Below are 12,467 nucleotides of genomic sequence, written 5' to 3'. Positions count from 1 at the left end.
TTTTTTTTAAATGTGGCCAGGGAGCTCGTCTCTCCCATGCCACACTGGGATCCGCCTGGCAGCCGCTGGGAGCCGCAGCCAATGTGTTAGGACTTCAGGTGCTTCTTGGCACAAAGCTAGACTGCGACCTCCTACCATAGCGCTTGGCGTCACCTGCTCTCCCGGCCCTGCCCCGGGGCCGAGGGATTGCGTCCCGAACCAGGCTTGGGAATCCGCTGCCTCTCAAGTTGGTGTTATTTATGTTTGTCTTTTGTGAGGGCAGGTTTTGAATCCCCAGCGGCCCCATCGCCCCCGCCTCCGCCCCCTCGGGCTCGAATTGGCGGGGGAGGGAATGGGGTGTGTGAGTGGGGAGAGGGGAGGGTGTTTATGGCCTTAAAAAAAAATGTCAGGGTAAAAGGAGATTGTCGATGCTTTACAAAAAAAAAAAGGGGAAAAAAAAAACTGGCACCACACTCTTCAGCCTTTCTTGTTTGTCTGCATGGGCCATGCATGCATGCTGGGCCAGGAAACGAGTTCTGAGACGATTTAAGTGAAAGTGTGTGCTTCCTCAACTGATTGTGCGTGAGGGTGATGTGGTTCAGTCTAATATTAAAACAAAACAAAACAAAAACAAAATGAAAAATCTTTAGAATGGTATTGTCTGCTCTTCAGCAGATCTTGAAGTATTTGATTGCTAGCATATTGATATAAAATCCAGCTGTGGGCTAGAGACCAGAAAGCATGCATTGCTGTTGTGTTTTGAGTTTGTAATAAGTTAGAGGCAAGAAGGAATAAACAAATCAGGGCTGGGAGAAGAGATGTCATGGTATATTTGCTTTCTGATTGTCACATTCTTATGCATTCATTCCGGTGATGTCTACGTCCCACTCCATAATTATATATCCTCTGTTAGAAAACTTCCAAATATTGGCTATAACTGAACTTAGAGTGAGACTTATTGACATTCAAGAACTTCTTTCTTGTTTTGTTCTGAAATTGCACTAGTGTCACTTTGGGGATGCTGTAGATGAGAATATTGGACCAGAGAGACTGAAATAAGCCAATGTGGCATGTTCTGAAGTTTGTAAACATAGATTCCAAACTTTTAACTGTACTTAAAGTAAGTTCTACCTGAGTATGGATAATGCCAAATGAAATTAATTTTTCTAGACAGTTTGATGATTTCTTAAACATACTTGAATTGCCTGTTTCTTTTAGGGTCATTTGCAAAAGCATCCAAAATGGGCTAAAATATTGTTTTCAAATGTACTTAAGTGTAATGTGGGTGGGGAGGAGGTGAGGGGGGGAGAGAGGGAGGGGAGTTCCATAGGGATCTCCAAATTGTGCTTGATACATTTTTGTTACCAGACCAATAAGAATGATAACTTTTAACTTTTTGATTTTTAACTTTCCATTTCAGTAAATAATTTCTTCTGTTTGATATGTGGCTAAACCACTTGGACAATAAAGTGTGTATTAGTTGACTAAACATAAATTCAAGTACATGGATTCAGAAATTCATTCTTTTCTATTACAGATGAACCTCTAGTCTTGCTTTGAAAAAGCCATTTTGTGTAACTATTGACTGAATAATTTCCTAATACATTTGTTGGGACGATCACTGAGAGTATGCCACTTGAGCGGCCCTTTTCTTGACCAAATACTGGTGATTAGAGAAGAGTTTTTTTTTTTTTTTTTCCCCCTTGATCATTATGAACATTGGCTTTTCACCCTTGAAGTAAAAATGTTGAAAGCTGAGTCTTCAGGTGAACGAACCACTCTGAGAAGTGCCTCTCCTCACAGGAATGCATATAGAACTGAGTTCCAGGCACTGAAAAGTACCTTTGACAAACCCAAGTCAGATGGGGAACAAAAAGCAAAGGAAGGGGAGGGCTCCCAGCAGAGCAGGGGGAGGAAATATGGCTCCAATGTCAACAGAATTAAAAACCTGTTTATGCAGATGGGTATGGAACCCAATGAGAATGCTGCAGTCATTGCCAAAACCAGGGGGAAAGGTGGACCTTCATCCCCTCAGAGAAGAATGAAGCCCAAAGAATTTCTGGAGAAAACAGATGGCTCAGTTGTTAAATTGGAGTCCTCTGTATCTGAACGAATTAGTAGATTTGACACAATGTACGATGGCCCTTCATATTCTAAGTTCACAGAGACCCGAAAGATGTTTGAGAGAAGTGTGCATGAGTCAGGGCAAAACAACCGCTATTCCCCAAAGAAAGAAAAAACTGGGGGGAGTGAACCACAGGATGAGTGGGGTGGTTCCAAGTCCAACAGAGGCAGTACTGATTCCTTGGACAGCCTTAGCTCCCGGACCGAGGCTGTCTCCCCAACGGTGAGTCAACTGAGTGCAGTATTTGAGAACACCGAGTCCCCCAGTGCCATCATTTCTGAGAAGGCTGCAAACAATGAATACTCAGTGACTGGGCATTATCCTCTGAATTTACCATCTGTTACTGTTACAAATCTTGACACCTTTGGCCACCTTAAGGATTCTAATTCTTGGTCTCCATCGAACAAACAAGGGGTTGATACAGAGGATGCTCAGAAGAGTAATACAACTCCAGTACCAGAAGTGGCTCCTAAAAGTACCTCTCTAGCTTCGTTACCTAGTGAAGAGATACAGCAGAGCCAGGAAGCCGAGGACTCCATATCTAACCAGGAGACTCCGGACAGAATTGACAAAGATATTCCTGAAGAGCCTTGTGCTGAAAATAAGGCAATGCCAAAGTCTGATATCCTTTCACCCCAAAACCAACCTTTAGGAGAGGCTGAAGCTAATTCTGTTGGAAGTGAGGCAGCAAAGCAACAGAGGAAAGAACTTGCAGGTGGTGATTTCACCTCTCCTGATGCTTCTGCATCCAGTTGTGGAAAAGAAGTACCTGAAGACTCAAATAATTTCGAGAGTTCCCATGTGTATATGCATAGTGACTATAATGTGTATAGGGTGAGATCCAGGTATAATTCAGACTGGGGAGAGACAGGCACTGAGCAGGATGAGGAGGAAGATAGTGATGAGAACAATTACTATCAGCCTGATATGGAATACTCGGAAATTGTTGGATTGCCAGAAGAAGAAGAAATCCCAGCAAATCGGAAAATTAAGTTTAGTAGTGCTCCAATTAAGGTAAGTTTGTTTTCTAAGTTTTTTAGTGTTGTGGCCTAACTATGTAGAATAGATGTGACAACTACTAGAAGTTTTTTGTAAGGAATTCAATAGTGTCGATGTGTACACCTGTTGGCAGGTGATTTTAAAAGTTTCGGTTTGGAGAAAGATCACATTTCTTAATGTGCTTTGTAGTGGCATAAACTAGTATTGAATGATATGAAAGTTGAAGTTTGTGAGGTACATTCCACTGGATTGGAGTATGAACAATAGAAGCACTGAAAATCAGGAGTGTCAGTTTGAAACAGAACTGCTTTAGCAAGTGTCACTTAATGTTGCCTCTAAATAATAACCTGAATCTACGCACCATTAAGATATGAGGTATAAGGTACGTTGGGTGAGTTATGGTAACCTTGAAATCTCTTTATTTACTTGCTTAAAAATATCTGAGCTATTACTTACTTAAGTGTAAGTGGATTGTGAAGAATGTTGGAACTTTTTTTCATTGCTGCGTAGTAGTGAAAATTTGATTTATGGAAGTATATTAGTTGACTGAAATACTTTCATTGAAAAGCTATGACTGTAAACAGATTTGATTTCAGAATTTGTTGTATAGCTCTAAAGTGAAATTTTGTGAAAAAAAAGCAAAATTGATTTGCCATTCATGGATTTAGTTTTACCTCTTAAAAACTGGATAAATGCCAGTTGAATTCAGAAGCTGTATTCTAATGACTTCACTTAGTTAATATTTGGTATAAGAAAATAGCACAAAGTACATCAGCAGCGGGTATTGGAACATTATAACATTATTAGTGGATAATGGCAGCAGGGGCAGGAGGTGGTCGGTTGAGTATCAGAATCCCCTGGAGTGCTTATTCAAAGTGTGCTTGCCCACCAGCTCAGTTCTCAGATTCTGGCATGCTCTCCTTGGGGAATCTGTGGGGTGGTGTGTAGGGGGAGTGTTATGGTGGCAAATGTGTAGTTTGAAACCACTTTTTAGGGGCTCCTAGCTTACATCCTGTGTATATATGATAGATTTGGAGTTTGGTGTCATATATTTTAAAAATTTCTCCTGAAAATCTAGAATCGCTGTTATTTCTCTTTATGAACTTCCATATATAGCCATAAGATATAGAATTTACATAGAAATACCCACAGAGAAGTCTGATTGCTTTAGTTATGAAATGCTATTTTGAAATAAAGTCATATTTTATTAACTTATTTTCAGCTGTTGGGAGGCAAATTTTCATTTTAATAGTGTAAGGCATTAAGTTCTGGATCAGAATGGATCATGTCAACTTAAACTGTTTGAAATAAACTTGAATCGTGAATCTAGTTTGAAAGTAAGCTAAGTAGGGTGCTTATCCACCTGCCAGTGTTCTTTTCTTTCCTTCCCATTCCCCACTCTCCTTCCACTTCTAGGCACTGTCCTCAAAGGCATCCTTCCCTAAAGCCTGTCCAGTGAGCACCCAAATTTCACCATTCATGCCCCCTTTGAACATGGTCTTTCTATCCTTTAGGAAGAAAGCAACAGGATTAAATCATTTCACAATGGGCAAAGCAGGAATAACTGAAATAAACTCTTCAAGGAGTTTGTTAAAGCCAGCAACTGACTTTTTAATAGGGGGATAGCAGTTTATGAACCATTTATTAAGTAGAACATTAACCACTCAACTCTCTGGGATGCTCACTGTGTATTTGGGTCCTGTGCTGCACAAAACATAACTGCATGATATTAGATTTTAATTGACTTTAAAGGATTTATCATTGAAATATGTCTGTTCATATCTGGGAAGAAGCCAGCTTTTTGGGTACGATATTTTGAAAGTCAAGTGCTTTTTGCTGCTTTTGCTCATAATAGTGTTTTACCTCTTAATTTTCATATAATAAATAAATTGGATTTCTGAATAGATAGAATGAAAATAGATTATGTGCATTTAGGTTTAATACATTTCATGAACTTAGATCAAGCTTATGAAGCAAACATAACGCCCTGCGTTTTATCAGGCAGTTAACAGGACTAGTTGGAGTGGATTAAGTTTTCAAACAGAAGAGTCATTATTAGCCCTTTTGTAATGAATGAGACAATTACTCTTTCTTGTTTCCGTTGTTTGACATGCAAATAGATTCACTTGGAAATTTTGAAAACTGCTTTCTGTTGGTGATGGTGGTAGCATTTGGTTATTCTCCAAATAAGATTTTTTTTTTTTGCCTCCGAGGGTGGTAATACTTAATTAAATTTAACAAGTATTTTGGGAAGGCTTATCATATGTGATCTTTCATGCTGCTAGCTGCAGAAGACAGAAAAATCTATAAGGTTAGCCCTTTGCTCTGTGACCTTATAGAGGCAATTCTTAAACACATTATATTTAAAACCCATGTAAGAGTGTACAAAACTGTGTCAAAATGTCTAATGTCTGGTGTGTTCTTTAGCAATACATGGATATATTAAATGCGCAGAGTGAAAGGGATTTGATAGATTATTTGGAACAGAGTATATTCAGCTACCCCTGTGTGTGTTTCCTTATTCTTTTCATAAAGCTTTATGGAATGGGAAATTAGGATTTCCAAACAAAATCTTTTCCTTTGAAATTTAAACATACTTTGGAAGCAACATGGTACACATATTCTTTATGGAAATGATTTTTGAAACTTTTATGTTCTTTTCCTGATATTTTATTCCTTACTCAGTAAAATAGTCCCAACATCTTTAGTGTTTTTGTAGTTCTTATTTATGATCTTTGCATGTGTGAATTGTCCTCGGTGTCTAGTTCACTTCTTTTAAAGATATTACCATAATATGTCTTCAATCTGGACCTAGAAAAAGAAAATAATAGCTGATCTTTCCTGGGTAGCATAGTCCCAGTACTTGTTAATGACTTAAAAATAGTCAGATGATATTGTTGGCCAGCAGTTAGTATAACTTCCCTCTGTTTCATGGGCACAGTTCTCTCTTATCGGATAAGTTGATGTCATGGAATATTCAAATGGGATTAATAATAGAAAATGTAAAATCCTCCTTCAAGATATGGACGGGAAGGTGTTATGAATCGAATTAGTTTGAGATGTGGAATTATGCTTTCGTTTTCAGGAATTTCTCAGAGACAAGGGATTGAATTAAAGTAAATGTGTCTAGAGGAATCAAGGATAGACAGAGTGACATTTGTCATTATTTTTTCTTTTACTCCAGAACAGTTACTGAGCCCCTCATAGGTACCAGGAACAATGGGATGTACTGTAGCCTTCCCAGTTAGGAGTCCCTGCTAGGTGGGAGGAGTGTAAACCATGAACAAGGCTTTTCAGGCTCATCTCAGTTCTGCTCTTGGATGACCCTTCTGAGGTTACTGTTGCCTCATGAAGGAAATCATAACCCTTTCACTGTTACTGATAGTCTTTAGATTGGTATTCTTGAAATATAGCGTTTTCTGAAAAAGTAGATTTTCTTTACTTCCAGGAAGGAGGAGAGTGCAGAGTTATTGTTGCTGTGCGTTGTGCTGTACTGGAGTGTTTTCTCAAACTATACAGAGCTTTAGAGACCTAGAGTTCAAAGGAGGACCTACAAGCAAAGTAAGGCTTCTTTAAACCTGCACGATAGCTGTCAAATATGGATCTCTTTGTATTCTCTCCCACTTTTGGGGCTCCCAGTCTCTTCCTGGTATGTGCAGTCTTTTATTTAAGATGGTATTCTGAGCATAGTTTTTCTGAGATCCAACTTTTTATCTTTGTGGAGGCTTCTTTTTCTTACAGTTTTGTCAGTGCTTCTTAAATTTTAATATGCATATGAATCACTTGGGGATCTTGTTAAAATGCAGATTCTGTTTCAGTAGGTGTTCTGTGGGAAATTACCTTCATGCAAAGGTTAGCCTCCAAATACAGTACCAGTCAAGCACTCAGAGGTTATTGAATAGAAGCATTCAGCACTCAAATTACAATGCTTGAATCTCTCAATTTATCAAATAAATTTAACGCACAAATCCAGAAACAAGAACAAAACCATGGAGTGAGTTAGTTAACACACTTAGATAAGGTGCAAAGTTGGTAGGACTCTACTGCCTGCTTCCTGGCTACATAGTGTTCACCTCCCCTGTCTCTCTTTCCCATTCGTCTTTTCTATTGGTGGTGTGGTTATGAGGACCAGAGTTAATATTTGGGCCAAGATTACACTGATTAATGATGTGGTTCCAGAATGGGACCATATTGAGAATCCTTAGTGGATGGCTTGATATGGAGGTGACATCCATCCGAAATAGAAGGCATAATGTCAGTTCAGACATGGCATAATGATGAATTAGTCTTTTTATCCCTTTCTATTAGTAATCTTTTTTTTTTTATCCCCATTGTATCTTTTAAAAAAAATTTTTTTTTAAGTTACAAATGGACACAATACTTTTTATTTTGTTTATTTTTATGTGATGCTGAGGATCAAACCCAGTGCCTCACACGTGATAAGCAATCGCTCTACCACTGAACCAAGACCCTAGCCCTCCCATAGTATTTTATTCTATTTTTGCAATGTCATTTGGGCTACTAACTTACCTATTTGTAATATATATATATTGAATTCTGCCTTCATCTCACCAGCTTCCATTCTCAGGTATCTATACTTAACTTGTGAGTGTTGCCTTTTCCTCAGAAGCTGTAAGCTTGCTTACCATCATTTAAATTGATCACTCCGTATGAGTTTCATTTATTGCATTTGTTTCTGTTTTTCTTTTTTCCTTTTATTATTATTATTTTTTTCTGAACCCAGGGCCTTGCATATGTACTATATAAGTGCTTTACCTCTGAGCTACACCTCCAGGCCCCATTTGTTTTCTTGACAGAATTTAATATCCTCAAGTAATATAGCAAATTCATGGAACAGTAGGTCTGGAGTGGGGCCTGAGATTCTACATTTCTAACAACCTCTTAAGTGGTACTGATGCTGTTGGTCAACAGACCCCTTTTTGGACCAAGAGTTTGAAGCATAGTCTTCTGACTTCTGAAAGGGTTGGTTTGGTTTAAAGAAAGACTTTTTTCCCTTTATAGCAAAGTATTTTAGAGGTTTGCTGGCATTTATAGTAGGAAGATTTGAAGTTTCTTTGCTTTTCCACATCATTAAGTATCTTCCTTCTAAACTTTCTCACAAATGAGACTAGTTGTTAGATTCATGGGCTTCTTTAAGATGCCAGATTTTGGGGGAAATAACTTTCTATTATATTCATACATTGTTTACCTTAATAACCCAATTACGTGCTCATCAGGAGTGATTTGATTTTAATCTTATTTGCATTAACTTTTATTCTACCATCTTGCTTTATCACTAAAAAGGAAAAGAAGTTTAGGCATTTGTAGAAAAATACAGTTAGATGTAGGATAAATTGGGTATAAATGAAACAAACATTGTGCTATTAAACTCTGAAAACAATTTGTTGGTTTTGGTGCCATTATCTAATTGACTTGCTATTCTTTCTTATTTTTCTGTGCTTTTTCACTTTGGACCTATTTTATTTTGTACTTTTGATTATATTGCTTATATTTTACAGTTCTCATTTTGAAAAAAGAAGAAAAATGTTCAAGTTAATCTTTAGTTTTCTCCCTGGTCACTTTTGGTTCCAATCTCTTTACTTTGGTGACACACAAATTTGGAGTTGAAAAATACTTAAAGGTAATCTAATGTAATTTCCCAGTCACTTTGGGAAGCCCTTCAATAGCATATTGCTGACAGATGATCTTTTAGCTTATGCTTGAATAATTCTACTTATGGGAAGTTTATTTCTTTGAAAGGTAAAAGGAAAATTACAAGAAAGGGCAAGCTTGTGTGTGTGTGTGTGTGTGTGTACACTTGTTTTTATTTATTAATTTTAATTAGCAATTTTTTATTGAGATAAAATTCAAATAACACAAAAACTCCTTGATTTAAATTGCAAAAGTGGTTTTCAGTATATTTACACTGTTGTGCAGTCATTACTATTATCTAATTCTTTTTTAAAAATATTTTAAAATATTTTTATTTTACACACAATACCTTTATTTATTTATCTTTATGTGGTGCTGAGGATTGAACCCAGTGCCTCACCCGGGCGAGGCAAGGGCCCACCACTGAGCTACAACCCCAGCCCCTATTATCTAATTCTTGAACATTTTAATTGTGCCAGGAAGAAACTCTGTGTCTGTTAGTAGTCTCTCCCAAATCTTCTTCTTCCATCTTCTGGCAAACAGTAGTTTACTTCTTGTCTCTATGGATTTGCTTCTTCTAGACATTTCATATAAATGGAACCAGGAACATGCTCTTTTAAAGGAATATAAGAAACATGATGAGTATGACTTGGGATATGTTAAATTTAAGAATCTCACTATAGGAAAGTCTAGGTAGCAAGGACAAAAGAGTTTTTGTAATGATGACATGGTCTAAAAATTAAATGGCAGGATGTGGGAGCAACAAATGTTGTCTACCTTTTAATGGAATTTCATAGAAAGAAGACACGAAGCCGAGGAGACAGAAGAATCCAAGAAGGAAGGAGGAGATATGTAACTGAGGAAGAAAAGGTTTATGTGGCAATGAGGATGATTGAAACAGCTTCCTTGATTGGGACACTGCATTTCTGTTAACGTAGTCTAAAACACAGCGTGGAGTGTTTGATTCAGCACAGAATTTCTTTAAAGGCAAAAATTATGTTAATACTGATTTTCATCTTTACATTGGTCTTTTCTGGGAAGAAGGAACCCTTATTATTTTTTGGTGATCTGATATTTATTTCTCTCCGATTGCTGTGTGTTACTATTTTTGGTATTACTTTACATTGATTGGAATTATTTATGGGAAAACATTAATCTTTATTTAAAAAATTTTTTTCTTGTTCCTTAAATATGTCAATTTAGATTTCATATGCCCATTTGCTATTATCTCTACTGCAGCCATCTATGAAGATGAGTGATTTGAGGCAGGTATTTATGTAGTTTATTTTATATTGTTTGCTGAAGTACAGTATCTGTTTTACTATTAAATATTAACTAGTCATAATAAAAGTAACACTAAGAGTTACTTGATATTCTGTGAACTTGGACAGATCTGACTCTTGAGACCTTTGATTTCTTGTTATTGAGACTCTTTTACTTGTCATTTATCTAAGATCCTTTCTTAGCTTAGTATTATGTAATTCTCTGATTACATATTTGTACTAAACCATAGTCATGATTGTAGTATACCATAATCATATTTGTACTAGACCATAATCATAAATATTTGTGCCTTTATTTCAAAGGAAAATAAAACATCTTTTGGATATCTTTTGTTGAAATATTAAAATGAAAAATTTATATTAAATTGCTTTTGAGATTGTTACTTATGCTATAGATTATATTAAAAATCATAAAATAGTTTAAGTTTTAAATCCATTGGAGAACATATTTATGGAGTGAATTTTTAAAGCAGCTTAACTTTTGAAAGTATGGGTTGAACTGTATATTCAAACATCCTACTGAGGAACCTAAGAATAAAGAAAGAAATGTTTTGTAATATAGTTGCTGACATATTAATTGCTTCGCTCACTTTTGTTCTGGAAATAGCTTCATAATACAGTTCAACATGATTGAAATATTGATAATTTTTTGCACGATTGCTAAATTTTCAGCCTAATTTCCTATTTCTTTCTTACACACCTGTCCTTACAAAGAAGCCACTGAAATAGCCAGAGTAGAGAGATACTTGGAAATTTTATAGTGTTGAAGGAGGAGAGTTTTGTTCTTTGCTTCTTTAATCTTTTTCATTGGGATTTTAAGTCTTTGTAGAGTTAAGACTATTTCCCACTATTTCCCATGTATTTATGGATGCTGATGATCTCCACATATTTATGGATGATGATAAGTGGTTTTAAATCAAACTGCTGACTGTATCTCCCTAATTTTTAAGTTGGATAATGAGTTTTATACTGGGGAATGTGAATCTTACAAATTATTTTCTATGCCAGTTGAAATGGTAGGCTACAATGGGATCTACGGTGGTTGGTAAGGGTCAAAAAGGTAAACAGATCTTGGTCTTGGGGGTTTCTCTCCAGGAATGGCCAGGTGAGAGATTTCCAGAGTAGGAATTTTGGGTTTGTCTCTTGATACCTTTGGACTAGCATGGCCCTTTGTTAGAGTCTGTAAACAAGTCAAAATAACACCTGGCATTTTGCCAGGGGAATGTTAAAGTTCGTAAACAAGTCTGGATGGTGCCTGGCAAAATGTCAGAGGGAGTGGTTTGAGAAGTAACAAAACCGAGCCATTAGGTGTAGAGATTCCTGGTTGGTTGACTGATGTATCTAGTTTATGCTAATTAGATAAGCTGTGTGGAATGTATAAATACTGCTCCTGTCCTGCAATAAACGGCTTCCACTCCTGCTGTATCAATCTACACAAGTTGTTCGTCACCCCCCGGTTATTTTGCTGCAGCTGGACTGCGGCAGCCCTTAAGAAACTGAGTGACTTTGCTTTGAGTCTGTTACTATATAGTGAGGCGTACTTTTTCTTTTAGCCATGTTAGATTTTTCCTCCCCAAATACCCTTTTACTTCTACTCCTCTTTGAAAAATGTGCACAAGCAGAGCTTTATGAAAGTATATTCATATCAGAAAATTTATGTCTAATCTTGAATGTGAGAATTAAATAGAACTCAAAATCAGAGGTCCATTTTTAGGCATTCAAAGACTTCCTTCCACTGTAGTGGACTTCAGTAGAGGAAATGGAAAAACAAGTTTTTTTGGTTAGTTTTTAGATCTACTTTTTAAAAGATCCATATAAAATACATGTATATTTATAATGTATTATTAAAAATACAATATAAAAATGTATTTTTTAATAGCAGGGATTGAACCCAGGTATGCGTAAGTCACATTCCCAGCCCTTTTTATTTTTTGTTTTGAGACAGGGTCTTTCCAAATTGCTGATGCCGGTCTTGAATTTGAAATCTTCCTGCTTCAGCCTCTTGAGTTGCTGGGATTACAGGCATGAGCCACCATGCCCAGTATGTCAATGCTATATTGATAGGTTCTTTTTTTTTTTTTTTAATTTTAAATGTTTTTTTAGTTGTTGCTAGACAATTTATCTATCTATCTATCTATCTATCTATCTATCTATCTATGTATTTATCTATCTATTTATTTATTTATGCTGAGATCGGATCCAGTGCCTCACTCATGCTAGGCAATCACTATACCACTGAGCCACAACTCTACCCCTTGATGGGTTCTTTAAATACTTGTTTCAGATAAAATGGATGTATGAAATTATTTCATAAAGGAAATAAAGACACGAATTTACATTTTTCATTACTCAACTGATAGATAGGGACCATATATATATGATCTATACACTATCTGTTCATTTCCTTCTAAACTCCCCCCCCCCCCCCC

General features: G+C 36.6%; 1 protein-coding gene across 13 annotated transcripts in view; it reads left to right on the top strand.

Annotated features, from left to right (window-relative positions):
- The first annotated feature begins 87 nt into the window (after positions 1–87).
- Positions 88–12,467, top strand: part of Ppp1r9a (protein phosphatase 1 regulatory subunit 9A) — a 309,447-nt gene continuing 297,067 nt past the window's right edge. For 10 of the 13 annotated variants that reach the window (XM_048785948.1, XM_048785947.1, XM_048785944.1 and 7 more), the window contains exons 1-2: positions 91–226; positions 1,400–3,118. In XM_048785948.1, coding sequence (XP_048641905.1) covers positions 1,724–3,118 — 1,395 coding nt within the window. In that variant the 5' untranslated portion in view covers positions 91–226; positions 1,400–1,723. Of the gene's footprint in view, positions 227–984; positions 1,100–1,399; positions 3,119–12,467 lie in introns of all 13 variants that reach the window. The other 3 variants (XM_048785949.1, XM_048785937.1, XM_048785938.1) reach the window with 2 other exon arrangements.

The sequence above is a fragment of the Marmota marmota genome, unplaced genomic scaffold (genome assembly GCF_001458135.2).
Source record: "Marmota marmota marmota unplaced genomic scaffold, marMar, whole genome shotgun sequence".
In the NCBI taxonomy this organism is placed as follows: Eukaryota; Metazoa; Chordata; class Mammalia; order Rodentia; family Sciuridae; genus Marmota; species Marmota marmota.
Note: the sequence above shows the minus strand (reverse complement) of the source record. Positions and strands in the feature narration are given on the sequence as shown.